This window comes from Oenanthe melanoleuca, chromosome 1A, assembly GCF_029582105.1.
Source record: "Oenanthe melanoleuca isolate GR-GAL-2019-014 chromosome 1A, OMel1.0, whole genome shotgun sequence".
NCBI classification, from domain to species: domain Eukaryota; kingdom Metazoa; phylum Chordata; class Aves; order Passeriformes; family Muscicapidae; genus Oenanthe; species Oenanthe melanoleuca.
In genome coordinates, this window is record NC_079334.1 from 56,113,681 (window position 1) to 56,130,281 (window position 16,601).

General features: G+C 45.0%; 2 protein-coding genes and 1 long non-coding RNA gene across 3 annotated transcripts in view; 2 read left to right on the forward strand and 1 right to left on the reverse strand.

The window, feature by feature from the left end:
* Positions 1 to 9,750, forward strand: part of LAMB4 (laminin subunit beta 4) — a 39,153-nt gene extending 29,403 nt beyond the window's left edge. Inside the window, exons 26-33 of the mRNA XM_056510875.1 lie at positions 836 to 1,041; positions 1,926 to 2,129; positions 3,585 to 3,729; positions 5,532 to 5,736; positions 6,354 to 6,492; positions 6,728 to 6,904; positions 7,893 to 8,046; positions 9,391 to 9,750. Coding sequence (XP_056366850.1) covers positions 836 to 1,041; positions 1,926 to 2,129; positions 3,585 to 3,729; positions 5,532 to 5,736; positions 6,354 to 6,492; positions 6,728 to 6,904; positions 7,893 to 8,046; positions 9,391 to 9,530 — 1,370 coding nt within the window. The 3' untranslated portion in view covers positions 9,531 to 9,750. The remainder of the gene's footprint in view (positions 1 to 835; positions 1,042 to 1,925; positions 2,130 to 3,584; positions 3,730 to 5,531; positions 5,737 to 6,353; positions 6,493 to 6,727; positions 6,905 to 7,892; positions 8,047 to 9,390) is intronic.
* Positions 9,751 to 9,840: 90 nt separating this feature from the next.
* Positions 9,841 to 14,407, reverse strand: LOC130263385 (uncharacterized). Its single transcript, XR_008842318.1, has 3 exons — positions 14,236 to 14,407; positions 12,950 to 13,044; positions 9,841 to 12,457 (listed from the first exon to the last, which is right to left on the reverse strand). It is a non-coding gene; the product is annotated as an uncharacterized LOC130263385 (long non-coding RNA).
* LAMB1 (laminin subunit beta 1) overlaps positions 14,051 to 16,601 on the forward strand; it is a 42,418-nt gene continuing 39,867 nt past the window's right edge. The window contains exons 1-2 of the mRNA XM_056510864.1: positions 14,051 to 14,251; positions 14,407 to 14,576. Of these exons, the coding sequence (XP_056366839.1) occupies positions 14,215 to 14,251; positions 14,407 to 14,576 (207 nt within the window). The 5' untranslated portion in view covers positions 14,051 to 14,214. The remainder of the gene's footprint in view (positions 14,252 to 14,406; positions 14,577 to 16,601) is intronic.

The following is a 16,601-nucleotide window of genomic DNA, read 5'->3' on the forward strand; positions in this document are numbered from 1 at the left end:
GCTCTCTGGAGATCTGGGAAACCTCGACAGCAGTGGGAACAGCTTTAAATTATGCGTGTTGCAAGAGACCTGAGTCCTTTTCTCAGGCTATTAATCTGCAAAAAATGTAATATTCTCCAACCCTTTTAAGCCAACTTAAGGCAAAGCTTTCACTGACCAAGTAAGACTCTTGCCAGAAAGCATTTTTTACCTGGCCTATGTGCTTATACTGGAAGTGCTTTTTTTTGAATGCATCAGTCCTGAAGCTGGACTTTCCAAAGACCAAAAGCCCTCATATTTTAATGTAAATTTTGGTCTCAGTCTAGCAGACCACTTAACTCTTGGGTGCTGTGCTGAACAGAAAGGACACATGCTTTCCTGACTTCACAATCAGGGAGCTGATTATTTCATGACAACTGGCAGAAACAGTTTTCCTGCCTAAAACATACTAAATGTCAGGAGCTTTTAGCCAATCAACAATGGCAGTAATGCACGAGCTACTGATGAATGCAAATCAGCAGCAGTTAGTGTCAATAATGGGATCTCCTTTTAGTTTTGTTTATTCTGTTGCTTTATCAAACACCTTTGGCATCCTATGGATGACATAGGATCCACCATATTTTCATCTAGTTTAGCAGGTTTTATGACCATTGATAACTATTTCTATTTGGCAGCTGGATAACTAAAGGATTAAAAAGCTTGGCTGAGGAAATGACAATTGCTGTCCTTCCCTGCTGTCCCAAATCGAACATCAGTGAATCACCTGTTACTCAGCAATTGTCCAGCATTCAAGTAAATGCACAAACTGAATGCAACCAGCAGCAGTTGGTGCTAAACCCTATTTCTGTTGGTACAGAGGCCGTCACCAACATTAGGAAACACTCTGAAGTATCACTGCTGGCAGAACAGAAGACCAAGGGGACAGCCCCTATTGTAAGACACTCAGAGGACACCAGGAACGAAGCTCTCACTATGTTGGACCATCAGGTCTTAAATGCAAGCAATGTGCTGCAGCAGCTCAGAAAGATCAAAAGTCCTGGCATCCAAAACTTGAATGAAAAGGTAGGCGCTGTGGATTTTGAATGAAAGCTGAAAAAAAAGCTCTAAAACCCAAAAAAAACCTCTCTTTTTTTTTTGATGTTGTAATAGGTTTTATTTTAAAAGGGTGCTTACATGCATTTTTAAGTCTGGAAAATGGCACTTTCTTGTGACAGCCATGCAATCACATCAAAAACAGCTGCACTTCTCAGCTGTAGTTATTTCCAACCTGGAAGCCATTGTTCCCAGCACAAGGAACTGTTTAAGCATTCTCTAGTCTCAAGAGGACATCAGAATAATTTCAGAAGGAATAACACAAACTTCCTCAATGAGTAAGTTAAACTAAGCAGAGTGACTTTGTCCTGGAGTGGATGAGGAGTGCTCACATATCCTTTGTGTAACTTCTGGGAAAGAAAGGGATTTCTGTTCTTCTGCAGGGCAGCAGTAAATACCTGATAGTTCCAATTCATAACAAATCTGGAAAACATCATCTACCTAAGCCTTTAGGTTCCATATCTGTGTCAAAATACATGGGGCATGAGACATGACACCTTGTTCTGTTAGAGGTTACCTGGCTCCTTTAGAAGAAGCCATTGACCCATGGGCTGGATAAAGTTAGGGAATGGTTTCAGCCCTTTTGCTAAAGAAGAGTGAAGCAAGGGTCTTAGTGCAAACATGGAGCCTAACAAATGGCTCCTGCAAGGATGCTCAGAGCCATGAGCTGCCATTGCATCCTTCAAATCAGGGGAGAGGGACCTGTAACTGACAGTCATACCCATCTTTATAAAGACCAGAAGCTGTGTCCCATCCTACATTCAATGTTCATATCATGTCAAACATCTTCCTTCCCTCAGGAGTGTACCTCAGGCCCCAGAGGAGTCCTGACATAAGCATCTTCCTTATTGCAGATCTGTGGTGTTCCAGGAGACCAGCCATGTGCCACAGCAGCCTGTGGGGGAGCTTTGTGCCGAGACAGTCACGGACTAAGGCAGTGTGGTGGCCCAGACTGCACTGGAGCTCTTCCTCTCTCCTCTGAGGCCTTGAGGAAAGCTGAGGAGACTGCTGTGTTGCTAAATAACTTGACTACTCAGCTACAGAAACCTGAGAATCAGGTGCTGTGTATTTAACCTACATTTGTTCAGTGAAATGGATGGAGGATGAGATTTGGGAGGTCACAAATCTACAAAAACTCAACTGCTCTTTGGACAAAGAGAATGGCTTTATCTAGATCTTCTTCCTCACAGCTGCTAAGATTTCAAAAGTCATGGTGCCCAGTGTCTGAGTTGGAGGTTTCCGGCTAGAATTGTTTATATTTTTACTGGGAAAGAGTCAAATGGCACCATTTGTCAGTAGCCTGACATGCTTATTGCAATGGGATTACTGCTGTGCATGGCGTTAAACTCTATTTATATATCTTCACGCTACTCATGTTTGCCAATAAATTAATCTTGAAAATAATTTCAAGATGAAGCTATTCTGCCCCCAGTAATGTTTAGGAGGGCATCAATTAGTCAACTATACTGCACAGTAGTAGTGAAAAATAATTTAAGCAAAGTGTGGCCAATGCAACATATGCCAAGGAAATAAAACACAAATCCCAAAGCACCAGTAAGGAGATTATTCTTATTAACAGTCAGAGATGATGCCTGTTACAGTTATAGGCAAAGCACATTTTCCAGCAGAAATTACATTCTGCTGTGGCTTTGTCCTGTCCCTGCAGGATGCCTGGGCATCCATTTCCTCTTTTTAAAATGCACTCGACAGTGCATCCCAGCCGGCGGGCTTGGCAACGAGCAATCGGGGCACCGCCCTGAGCCCGGGACGCGGAGGGGCGGCAGCCAAAGGCTGCGGAGCGGGAGCGCCGGCCGCGCTGCCGGGACATCGCCTTCGGTCCGCACAAGCCTCAGCGCCCCCGTGATAACGAGTGAACTATTTTGAGACATCCCAGAAATAAAAACATCAGCATTTTCCTCGTTATATGGGGAAAGACGAAATCTCTTCCCTCTGCAGACCACAGATGTACCTGAGCCATTCTTGAAGGCAAAGCCCCTACCAGAGTAAAATACTGTTGGAATTTGATAATTAATCTAAAGTTCTCATTTATATTATCAAGAATACTAATATAGTGGCTAAATGTAACTTTTAAAGACAAACCTTGAATTCTACCTTCCTTGTGTCCTATTTAAGTGTTTTTTAACAGAAGTCCAATGTGAAATGACAAATGAAATTACATTTTCTGTAGTCAGATCTGAATCTGATCACTGACAAGCTACAGTACTGCAATAACTGTCAGTACTCTATTTTAGAAACAGAAGGGGGCTGTGGTTTAGTAGTGGTTGCAGAGAGAAAAAAATGCTTGATTTAGGCTTTTTCTCAGACCATATGAAGACCAAGATGTAGCAGCTTCTGCAGTACCCCAAAGGGGTCTTCTACTACTTTTCAAAGCCACATCAAGTGATTTCAGCTGAGGCTTAGATCAACATTACCTTTGTGTCAGAGCTCAACTTTCAAAGCAATGACAGATAACCTCCAGAAAATGGCACTGCTGTTTCTAATAATATTTCCAGGTTGAAGGCATTAGAAAAATGGCAGAAGACAGCAAACAGAAAGGCTCACGATTCAATGGGCAGCTGGAGATGGCTATGAATAAAATTAAAGTTGATGGAGAGATCACTAAGGAGTACATCCAAAAAGTGAAAGACTTCTTGTTAGGTAAATATGCATTGTTCTTTTTGATTCATTTTTCATAAATATATTCCAATATAATACAGCATAATAGACAGAAGATGATCTAGCTGGATATCCATGAAATTTCTCATCTAGCTCCTGAGCTGTGAAAAACTTTTTCAATCCCTTTTTTTCTAGTGCTTCTTTCTCCCAGGTGACAGTACTTTGTATCAATTTTACAATATATCTGTTATGTTCCAATTATCATCTTTTATTACTGTGGTTAATTTGAAGTAACTCCCTCTGTTCCTGCTTTATCTGAGCAAGGACTACTAAAATAATTTCCTACAATATATAATGGCCAGGCATGTCCAATGCATCCTCAAATTGTTATTCCACCCCCTTCTTCCAGGCCCATAAATAGAGGCTCTCAGTAGGGAGCGTGGGAATTAGGACACATCCCACTCCATCGTCTCCATAAAGCTGTAACTTGAGGAATCAAAGGATTCTGGTAGAACTTCATAGCTTTCTTTAAAAGCAAACCAAAACAACCATATATACCCTAAAAATTTTCCACTCATGGGATTGCAGGAAAATGCTGTAGGAAACATCCTACATTTTTTTACCAGATGCACATCAAAGGGTTCAAACATGGCAGGATTTTCTTTAATCTTCAACATAGCTGATCTCATAAATTTCTGTGCATTGCAGTCTTTTGGCATTCATATCTCCACATCCAAATGGGAGCAAGGACAGAGGACAGAGGACTTCTTTTGTTCGGAAAAATTTACATTATTTTATTGAATTGGAAGTTTTAGGTCCATTTAATTCATTATGAATCTCAGATTTTTATTGATAGCCACTGAAAATCCCTTCTTTCACTCTTCTTCTATGTTTCTTAGTAGACATACAGCATTTATTAACAATTATAAAAGAATTTTTTTGAATCTTTGTTTTGTTAATTGAAGTTTAAGAACAGGAACAGCTGAGAAGCATATAGTTACATTAAATTTGCTGTACTTGACACTGATGTGAATGGTGATTTGGATGAATATATTTCTACAGGAAATAGCTCTCAGGAATGCACTACTGTTTGCACACTAAATGTCTTCTATTTAATTCTTGCTGACTTACTCTGGAGGTTAACACAGCCATTTAATACAGCTCAGCTGCTTTATCACACAAGTTCTTGTCTATAAATGGAAGTGAGCAGAAAACAAAACTGATGATGTGACTTCTCAAGGCATTGACCACTCTAACTGTGTGTGCCTCTGCCTCTTAGCAAAGAGCTAGGACAAGCTCATTTGTAATGGGAATTGTCAAAATATGTTCTTCTCTATTGTAAATTCCCATTCTATGCAAGTCTGACCCAGGTTCCTTCTGCAGCTTAGCCTTTCTCATTAACCAGAAAAGGAACCAGTTTCTCAATATTGTGGCAACTCCAGGGAAGGGATTATACCCACTGGCCAGCTTGGAAATCTCCATTCACACCCCAGCCTTGCCAGCACCTCTTTGATCTGTGGGCCAAGGGAGAAATGGGTTCTGACACATCTAGCTGTGCTGGGCCCTGATTTAAAACCCTCCATGGGCTCTGTCCTACATCAGAATTTTAATAACTCAGTTCAAAGTGGGTTCAAATCCTCATTTCAGCCAGTTTTGACAACAATAACAGCAGTACCTGGAAGCATAGTATTAAATTACAAAATGTTGGAGATAATTCTCTTACACCCTTGCTATGCCTGTCAGCTTTATTCTTCCACATTACTCAAAGGGTAGGCAGCCATAATGACCATTTACTGGGAGGAAAGAGCTACCTCAGGATACTCTCAGCTCTATTTCTGTTGCAGATGAGAGTGCACCTCCAGAAGACATTGAGAAGGTGGCAAACTATGTTCTGCAAATAAACCTTCCCCTGACTCCACAAGAGCTCACAGGCATGCTTGGCAAACTCCAAAGCATTATGAACCACTGTGAGAAGTACAAACTGAATAATAAGAGAAATATAAAAAGGGAGGATGTGCAGACACTGCTGGTGGAGGCACAAGAAGCTGAGTAAGTAGAGTTTTCTCATACTGGTGTGCAAGCTCCAGATGGAGTGGTACTGTGCACAGTAGGACTGCTCCACACCTCTGGCAGTATCCCAGTAATACTGAAAGGAGAGTCCAGGTGGAGATTTCACCTTGCCTTTTCCACAGGGCCTCTCCAGCAGGAAGGAGCCATTGCTGCTCAGGCTGCAGGAGCCAACGTCCTGAAAGGAAGCAGATTCTGACAGCTCTTGGCTCTTCTGCCTGCTGAGTCAGAGAGGCCAAAGCAGCTACTGAATTCCACCTTGGACCTGGTGGAGCATTACAACTGGCTCACTGGGTGGTTTGAATAAGGGTGAGAAAGACCCAACAAGAGAAAAAACCTGTTCACCCGTGAGTCTTCCTTACTAGCAGTGCACCACCAGGCAGCCAGCAGCATCCAACCTCACCCTGAGTACGGCAACTCAGGTGCTCCCCTACAAAGTCCTTTTCTGAGGTTTTGCTTTACCAACTGACCACAATTTTAATGGTTGTTGTTGGACTTGAGGAAACATTCCTGCATGTCAGCATGGGTGCATTTGAAACATGTTCTTGCTTTGCTCACCACACCATGATACTAAACACACTTCCTTTTTTCCATTTTAGCAAAGCAGCTAAAGCTCTTCTGCCAGTGGATGCAATTAATAATAAACTAAAAAATGTTGTGAAGTCCCAAGGACACTCCAAAAACACCATCATAAAGTTAAACGAAGAGATACGAGACATCAGAGCACAAATCTCTCAGGTATCTTACTGCAAATATTTTAATTTATTTGCTATATTTATTAGAAAGAGATACTTAATTCTGAAGTTTCCTTAACATAAACTTAAATAAATAAAACCAGAATGTGGCACAGATATGACATCAATTCCATACTGCTTAAAGGTCTCATAATCCATTGCCAGTCCCTCATTACCACGATCTCCAAGCTGGATGGATGTTGTATAAGAAATCACAGCCTTCAATTGCTCTGTTTTAGGCTGAGAACCAAGTGAACAACACAAATGATAAACTAAATGACTTGTCAGCCAAACAGACTGAGATGGAAGATGAAAGTGCCACATGGCAGGCAAAAATGCTGATGAACAAGAATCAAGCTACAAAGGCAAGAGCAGAAGCAGAAGCAGCTCAAAAGCAAGCCCAGAATGTTGATAATGTAAGTCCTTCTGTCACAGGTTAAGGGAAAAAAAACATCCTCCATGTTTAATAGTATTTCTGGTTCAGAAGCATTGCCCTGCTGTCATCAACACATAACATTTTCCTTATGGCATGCACTGTAAAATGCCACAGGTTGAGAAGAATTTGTGTTTTATTTTGTTTCTGGCATACACTTCTGTTAGCTTGAATGAAAGAAAGCATACACATTTCTCTGGCTACTTCATGACATTTTTTCTTGCACTGTGTATAAGACTTGTAGTCACCATGGGCACCAATAAACACAACAGAACAAATCAAACAAATCACAAAAACAGATATTAAAATACATGAGTGATGGATGCAGCCTGACAATTCATCCTGGCTGTTCCCCTTCAGAGAAAATTGGTGTGGGAGTTACTTGGAGTTTTTGGTTGGCTTGGTGCTTTCCAGTAGTTCAGTTTTTTGAAAATGCAGCTAGAAGTTTGCTAAAATGACAAGAACTAAGTACCCACAGCACAAGCTTGGAACATGGCCATAATTCCAAGTTACAAGAATGGTAGGCAAAATCTAAACTGCAGTCTCAGCAGCAGGGCTCAGATTAACCAGTAAATATTACTGCAATTGGAAATGTAGAAATTCCAGTGTTGCAACAGATAATTAATTAAATTCGAATTAAACCTTATGGCTAAATTAAATTTACAGAAAAGCCCTACAATAGAAGCAAAGCCAACAGAATCTTAAAATATCTTAAATAATATTTTCTTTATATCCTTGCCCTTCCCTCTGCTTTAGATTACTGTGCTGGCAGTTTGTTTTAATTTATTTCTATCATGTTTTGCAAAGCATTTTCAATGTCTACAAGATAAGGATATATTTTTTAATATTTGAGAGAATGAGAAATCTAAACTTTGGTTCAAAGAAGATGTTAAAAAAGTATTAAAACTTCTTTCTGTACACCAGATTAATTATGAGATGCTCTTAAACTAAGTAATGGCATTTTGTTACAGGAATTTACCGATGTTAAAAGAAAGTACACTATCCTTCAAGAAAAACTAAAAACCCAGGGACCTCCCCAAGTAACACTAGACAAAGTGAAGCGGTTGAAAAAAGAAGCAGAAAAACTGGCTGAAGAGACTGAAAAGAAGATTAAAAGAATAACAGGTGATATTCTCACTTCCACAGTGAGTGATAAGCACTGTGATAGTCATGAATTCAGGGGTACAGACACTAACACACTAAGTTTACCCAAAATTAGGTTTAAAACAATTTACCTGGTGAAAATCACTGCCTGAAGATACTAATTTTAAAAGCAGTTGAATTGATTTGGCTCATATACTTTTTCTGACTTAAATAGATTGCTATAAGCAAAGGTTAAGAGCTGTCCACACAGGGACTTGCAGCTATTTTCTTCAGTTTAAAAACAGGCAAGTGCAAAACCTGCATAAAACCTGGCTGCAGATTTATGCTGGAGGCCCTGATTTATGCATTTGCTTTGGGCACTTGGACATTCAATCCTTTCTCTATACTCTGTCTTTCCCCACATCACCCAGCCAAGGGCTTGTGAGATAGAGCTGTAGGGCAGCTGTTTTCCATCAGTTCATACTTGTTCCTATTCTGACATTATCTCTGACCAATGGCAGGACACAGCAAGTACAATCACCAGCTTGTGGGGACTGAAGCTGACATGCCCTGAATTTGCCATGTCAGACAGAGGAGTCATGGGCAGTGCAGACTGTAGCTGCTGTGGCTCTACTGGCACCGCTGCTCACACAGGCTTAGAGGGTCACCAAAAAGGAAGAGCACATCTCATGTCCCTGCAAACTAACACAGGCAAATTAATTCTCCTAGTGAAGGTCTGGGCATTCCCACTAGGAACCCCCTTAGGCCTAGGATCCTGCCAGGATCAATATTAGAAAATACCATGTAAGATTAAAAACTGAAGCAGAAACTCTGTCCCAGGAAAAAAACTCTTCAGGACAGGATTCAAATAAATATTTTGAGCACATACCTTGGGGAAAGGTGTTAAGATCATCCCAGTCACTCCAAATGCCCAGATGACAAGAATATTAGAAACAGAGAATCTTGTGGATTTAACTCTTTACCAATATGTTTACATTGGTGTAGCTTCATAGGAACCATCAGAAAACAGTTACATAAGGGAGGGAGACCTAAGCCCATCACACCCAAATTGTCTAGGCTTTACACACATCAGTAGACACACTCTTCCTCTGAGTGTTTCCATCTAAACCAAGTCCTTTAAGAGCTCCATGCCCTGCCCCATCCTGGCTGATGGACAAAAGCACATGCTGAGAAATTAATTTCTTCAAGGCTGTCATGCTCCTCTTGCTATCCAGAAGCCAGACTTTGCCCTCCAGTTGCATATAACATTCCCCATTCAAAATGGGCTTATTGACTCTCAAACTTCTGGGAAAAGAAATGCTGCTAATCCCTGGATTTTACTTACATAACAAATGTGAGCATCATTGCATGTCTCTGATCTTCCAGATTTGGAGAAGAAGCTTCAGGAACTGAACCAAACCAAACAAGATAAGGCAGATCTACTGAGACAACTAGAGGAACAAGTGATAGCCATTAAAAATGAAATAATGGAGCAGGAAAGCAAGTATGCAACATGCAAGAGTTAGGGTCTGAACAGACCATCAGGTAAAATGAAGCTGAAATCACCATGATTACCATGTCCTGAGCATCTTGGCACAGGCCACTGGAAATACATCTGGAAATACATCTGAAGTAGCCTAGTGAATAATGTAATTTTATCTTTTTTACTTTTTCTTCTTTTGTCCAGTTGAGTCTATATGGAAGTAGGAAATATCTTGTAATAAACCATCTGATTTAGTAATCAGGCATAGTGTTTGAAGGAGCTCTACAATATACTCCTGTGCACAGTCTAGGGCTTCTTGTGGTGGGGGGGCTGGAAATGCAAAAGAAGGATTGCTCAGAGAGCTGCTAGTAGCTGTCTCAAAAACAGACTCTCAATGCCCTGTGTCTTCTGCCAAACCCTAAAAAGCCTGGTTGTGCCCTGACCCTGCTCGGGGCTGCCCAGACTCGGATGGGGCGATGCAGATGAAATGCTGCGGGCTCCTGCAGCATCCCCAGGCACTGCCACTGCTCCAGCCCCATCTCCTCACCGAGGCAGAGCAGGGACCCTGTACCTGGAGCCCCTGACAGTGTGAAGGTCCCGCTGTGCTCGCTGGAAAAGCTCCGTGCAGCCCGGGCCAGTAGCGGGGGGCGGCAGAGCCGGTTCCCAGTGCCCACTGGATGGCAGTGCTCAGATGCTTAACTCCGAAAGCAACTTTAAAATCTTTTCTCTGGCAATGGAGCTCCTGCAGTGCCTGTTTTTCTTATGCTTCTAAGGGGTTTCATGCATTTTTCATTAATGTAACAAAAAACTAGAGAATAACTCCAGCTCTTAGGTTTAAGCAATGAGTCTAAAGGGTCAGAAATGTTGAAAGCCAGTTTCTCCAGCTCTTCTCCCACAATGCAGCACCTCACAGAAATCAGGGTTCACTCAGTAGTTTCTCTTAGCCATTAAGAACACATAAGGTGGCCAAAATTTAAGGCTGTAATACCTTTTTTTTAAATAGAAATAAAGAAGGAATCTGTGGTTAAGCAAATGTTATAGATATGCCAGAGTTTTAACAAGACTGAAGTGAGCTACGCCTCAGTTTCAAAGTCCCACCCTTGGTATACATACTCTTGCAGGACGCAGAGCAGATTAATGATGGGTTTTCCTGGGTCAAAACTAGTCATTCCTGGCTGGGCTGTCCCACAGCGAGGATTTCATTTAGCACGGTGCTGCTTCGGAGCTCGGATGCAGCCCAGACCACGTCTGTAAAACGAGGAATGCTCTGCGGGAACACAGGGCTCTTAACATTTCCCCACGCCAGCAGCACCCGTGAAACAACCCTTATCGATCCAACGCAGATAAACGCTGCAGTTATCAGCTCCTGTGTTTACAAGAGCTAAAGCAGCGCTGGTATGCGCTGGGGGCTTGGGTGGGAGCTGCTGGCGGATGGGACTGCAGAGATACTCCTCTAACTCAAACCAGCTGTGCTCCAGGCAATGTGCAACGTGCATTACACTGCCACACATTCTATTGTGAAAATAATGGAATCTAATTATAATCTTGATATAATCTAACAAAACCACCTGAACGTAGGAATGCGTGGAATTTGTGGGTTAGCATTTTCTGAATTTTAGCACTTAAGAAAAATCATCTGTGAGGTGTGAGGCTTCTTTCTAAGTTACTAGGCTATAAGCAGATGATTGTATTTAGACTGACTTTGGCATAATGAAATCAAACATCTTTGTTTTACTCCGAGCACACACCAAGCTGCTTACATGTGGGTCTCCAGGTAATGAAGGCTTTTCTGCAGGTTTCAGTGCATCTGCAGGACTGCACCTGGAAGAGGTAGACTGAAGCTCTTAGACAGAAATTCCCAATTGCATATAAACCAAAATTATTTCATTGATGGTTTTAAAAATTTGAATTCTGGAAATCTGAAGCAAAAAGTTGAAAGAGAGCTTTCTCCTAAAATCCACTGTTGACTGTGAGAATTGCTGCATGGATGAGAAATCTATAAACAGGAGGCAGTTAAACAGGCCTGGAGAGAATATGTATCCATGGGGGGAAAACAGAAATCGCTGAAAGCGGAAGCAGGAACAAGAAAGTCAGCACAGAGTCTAACCTCCCCTGCCTGCCTCCAGGCATGCTCAGACACACAAAGGAAGCAGATCCGATGGGACCAGTGGCCACAGAACTCCAAATCCATCCTATGACAGCTTCTGAGGTTTAAAACTGTGCAGCATTTCCCATTGGAAGTGACGCAAAAACTTTCAAACTCTTAACTTTTTTCAAAGTTAATTTGTGGGGAAAATGCTGCCTCCAGATAAAAAGTACTTATTTGTAGTTTCCCCTGGACCTCTTCCTTATGGGCAGAAATGGCTTCAGAAAACTGTTTCTTGAAAAATAATTGAAATAAGTTTCTTGCTGTAGAGCATTTTGACTTCCAAGGCTTTAATAAAAAATGCAAACAACACAACCAAACTGACATATAGTCAAAGATATATTTAATCAAAATCATATCATCAGCTCTGTCTACCAGGCATTTGACCACTGCAGTGTTTTAAGAAAATGGGGGATCAAGTGGGTCCCACTGGGGTCAAATTCTGAAATTTTGCTTTTTGTGAAGACGTCCAACCACACACAAACACAGATACTCCAGGGCTGTAAAGGTTGTTCACCAACCACAAGGGCATAACACAAAACCGAATTTTTATCATTTGAAGAATCAAATTAAAATACTCGTACTCACTATTTGTCATGAGCACGGCAGAAAGGGAGGGACACAAGTTCCCTGTTAAATGTGGTGGTTTTGGTTACATCTGCTGTAACAAGGGGATGGTGGCCACCCCAGTCTGTGGCTGAAGCTCCAGCTCAATCCCTGATGTTGCACGGCAGGGTCACCCCAGGCTGGAACAAAGCACGTTTTCATTCACTCTGTGGCAAGGCACAAAGGAGCCTATAGGGGAGGATAGGACTTCTACAAGGCTATGAAACAGGGAAAAAAAAAGAAAAAAAAAAAAAAAAAAAAAGGAGAAAACTTCAATCCTAGTTGAAAAAATACAGGACAGAAAAAAGTCCAGTGGCCATGAAAGAGTTGCATATGGGGTGATGCCTGTCTACCATGGACCAGAGAAGGCTCTAAGGGCAGCAAAGTAAAACATTTTCTGTTAGTGGGGGGGACAAAAATGTTTGTTGTACTGAAGCTTAAAAAATATAACAGTGTTATGAAATGGAATTTCTTTTGTGAATTTGGAAGGAAACGTTGCAGAAGAAGTTTAGAATATTACAATTCTTGCCCTGTGAGTTTAGAATGATTTAATTTTATGGATATCTTTAATGAAACAGCTCCACAAGTTCTTTAATCCAGAGTCTTGGGTTATGTTTCAAACCTGGTGTTTAACCTTTAGGGCAAGTCACTTGGTATCTCTCTGTTTCTGCTTATCCATCTGTAAAATGAGAATGAACATATTTACCTACCTCGGCAGGGTTTGCTGGGCCAGACAGACCATGGTGTGTTTTCATTCTGGCACTGCAAATAGTGAGGGCAAAGTGTTCTTGAGGGGCACTGGTACCTGGTAAAGATTTATACAAGTACACGTGTTACACGTGCACCAGCAAAACCTGGGTATATAAACCCAAGCATTTGTCTCAGCCACATTCATCCTTCATACAGACTTGTAGCTGATTATTTACCAGTAAACCTTTTCGCTGGGTGCTAAGGGGACTGCCACCAGCCAATGAAGCCCCCATGTTTCCCAGCAGAGACCAGAGAACTGATGTGGGAGGCTGGGGCACAGGGACAGCTCCAGCACAGCCATTAATTCCTTGCTGGAATGCTCCAGTGCCCCTGGGAAGGCAACAGCGCCATGTGTTCCCAGCAAATGCAGCATTGCCTGGCTGGCCTAGGCTTGTTCAGCCTCTCTGTCTGTGCCAGGGCCACACCTGGCCATGGATGGCAGCACGGCCACCATCCCCAGGAACGGCACTCCTAAGCCACGTGTGCTGGCACCGCAGCACCAGGCAGAGTCTTGTGTGCAACAGCTGCCAATCCTCTGCTTCTTTGCTGGGTTTTGGGCCTTATCACACAAGTATCCACCACTGTCCGTCCATCCGTCCGTCCATCCATCCATCCATCCATCCATCCATCCATTCATCCATCCTTTTCTCACAGGGGCCCGGCTCCATCCACACTACCGGCAGAAGGCAGGATTAGGTCAATAACCCCATTCCTTCATCGTTTCTCCACCGACAGGGACAGGGAGAGGGTGCACCCCATTGGTGATTCCCCCATCTATCCGCCACCCTCCTCCGATTGTCGCACCCTGGGGAGCAGCGGGAAAAGCACAGCCTGCGGCCGGGGGGCTGGAGTTCCCGGTCCCCCTCTCGGGGCTCCCTGGCTATATCGGGACAGGAGCCCCCCAGCCCGCTCTCCCCGTGCCTGCCACTGCGACTGAGCCACCCTTCGACGGCTGCGCTCCCTGCTCCGGCTGAGGGCCGGGCCGCCCCGGGGCGAGGGGCCGGGCGGGAGGGGCTCGGCCCAGCCCCGCGATGCGGAGGGCGGAGGAGGAGGAGGGCCGGGGGCGCCCGGCGGCGCGGGGCCGCGGTCGGGAGCGGCAGCGCCTGCGTGGAGCAGCCGGAGCAGCGGCTTTCAGCGGCGCGTGGAGGGGCAGCCTCGTCCCGTCCCGTCCCGTCCCGTCTCATTCTATCCCATCCCGTCCCATCCCGTCCCGTCCCGTCCCGCCATGGGCCGCCTCCCGCTGTACCTCTGCTGCTGCCTCGGTAACTCGCGCTCCGCTCCGCTGCGGCCCCGTCGGGGCACGGCGGGCTGGACGCGCTCTGCAGCGCCCGCCGGGGCGGCTCGGGGCGCCCAGCCCGGCCCGCTCCCGCTTCCCTCTCTCACCCTCTGTCTCCTCTCTCCCTCCGCGGCCGCGCAGCGCTGTGGCCCGCGGCAGCACAGGAGCCCGAGTACAGCTATGGCTGCGCCGAGGGCAGCTGCTACCCCGCCACCGGCGACCTGCTCATCGGCCGCGCCTCCCGCCTCTCCGCCTCCTCCACCTGCGGCCTCCGCCAGCCCGAGCCCTACTGCATCGTCAGCCACCTCCAGGTGAGCGCCGGCCGAGGGCGGGCAGCGCTCCCGGGCACCGCGCCGGCCGCCGCGCTCCGTGCCGGCGCCGGGGCGGGCATCGCCTCCTGCGCGGGGAGCGGGGACTGCACAGGGAGCACAGGGACTGCTTGGGGAACACAGGGACTGCTTGGGGAGCGGGGGCTGCTTGGGGAGCACAGGGGCTGATTGAAGAGCGTGCCCGCGGGCAGCGCCCGGGCCGGGGCGATGGGGACGAGCGGGTGGGAGCGGGCAGCGGTGTCCGGTGCGGCAGCACCGTGCCCGAGCAGGAGCCCACACCCGGGTCCAGGGAATGCCCCTCGGCTTTCGGCTCCCGATCCCCCCTTCTGATCGAGGCCAATAAGGAAGAATGTGCCGCAGTAAGTTCAATTAATGCTCTATTTCCAGCCTCGCTCGGAGCCGTCTAGACAGCTTCCTCTAAAGGCGAGGGGGCTGTAGGGCCCGGCAGTGTTTTGTCCACAGTCCTCGTAATGTAATTGTATGTGTATGGTCTCGGAAAGAAAGGATGCAAATAAGGTTGTCTCAGCATATCTGGGGAGCTGTTGCTTTTTAAAGCCAGAAGCAGCTCACCAAACTTAAGATCTCTGAAACAGAAAGGATGGTGGAGAAGAATAAACTTACGTGTAACTCTGTTGAACTGAAAGTAAAGGGATAATCTGCGGACGAATTACTGTGGAGACAATAGGGCCGGATTCTGGCACTTGGAAGGAAAAGCACGGGAAGCAGGAGGGGCTGTAGCACTTGGCCCATTTGTACCCTGAAGTTACCAAGTCTCCCCTCATCCATTCCCCACCTTAAGTTTTACCGTGTAAGTTGTCTAATACAGTTAATACTTTGACATGTAATTTAGCTTCACTGAACATTTTCAGTGTGTCCTGGGATTGACTTTAACAACATAAGCATCTCTGGTAGAACAAAATAACAAAGGTGCTTTGTTAAATTTTCTTGTCTCAAAAAATGTTGAAGTGCCATTGTAAAAAGCATCACTTCAGAAGTTCTCATGTGCCTATATTCCTGATCTCCCAGCCCCGGTTCAGTATTTGGGATGCTCCTGGTTATTCTGGTGTGGTATTGAAGAAATCGTGGAAGGTGCCAGTATCCTCTTAGTCACATGAGGCATGGCCGTGCTGAGTGCTTGGCAGAATTAGGTCTTCTAGGATTCAGCTTTGGTCAGAGAAGGAGCAAGTTGTGGCATGAAGTGCAGGAGGAGTGAAGTCTGGAGCAGACAGAAGGGAACATCTTCCCTGAGACCCCTGCTCTTGCCTTTCTTTCTGCCGGAGGAATGTTTGAGGGCTCGTGGGAGGTGAAGCCTTGGGAGGAGCCACTGAAGGCAGAACTGGTGGAATGGAAAGCCTGTGTGGTGCAGACCTGCCAGCTCTCACATTCTTGGCTGAATTGTGTTGTCTCCATAAACGTGCTGGAGGAATGATGCCTGTGTAGCTTTTGACAGCGATGAGTTTCTGGTGTGCTGGGGCTCCTTTGCTGCCATCCCATGAGCTCCTCTCTCTCATCTGCCCCCTCCCACTGATCAGGGCAGGAACCCTCCCTTGCAATCAGAAAGTGGTGATTTTAGGCAGAAGGACAATGCAAAAATAGTGCTGTTTGTAGTAATAGTCATGATGGGGTTTTCTTCCCCTGGTGAAGAAGTTTCCAGTTTTCCCAAGCAGCACATGCCAGACTGTTCAGAGCTGGTTTTGCTTGGGCAGACCTTGTAATGTGTGCAAATGGACTTCATATACGCAGTTTGGGGTTGCAATACTAACTGAAGATGCAAGGTTTGGGTAGGAGTTTGAAAAGCTGAATTCAGAGAAAAGGGCCTCTTGAGGTGCACTGAGTCTCACAGGAGGTATTCCTAATGCAGGCAACTTGCATCTCCAAGCCAGTTTCCAAAAGCCAGAGTTATTTCACACAAGTTAAATGCAGTTTTGCACGTGTGCATTTTTATAGAAGCAATTCAGCAATATTTTCTGTAGATGCTGTGATTGCTTTTGAATTCACTAGAGAATA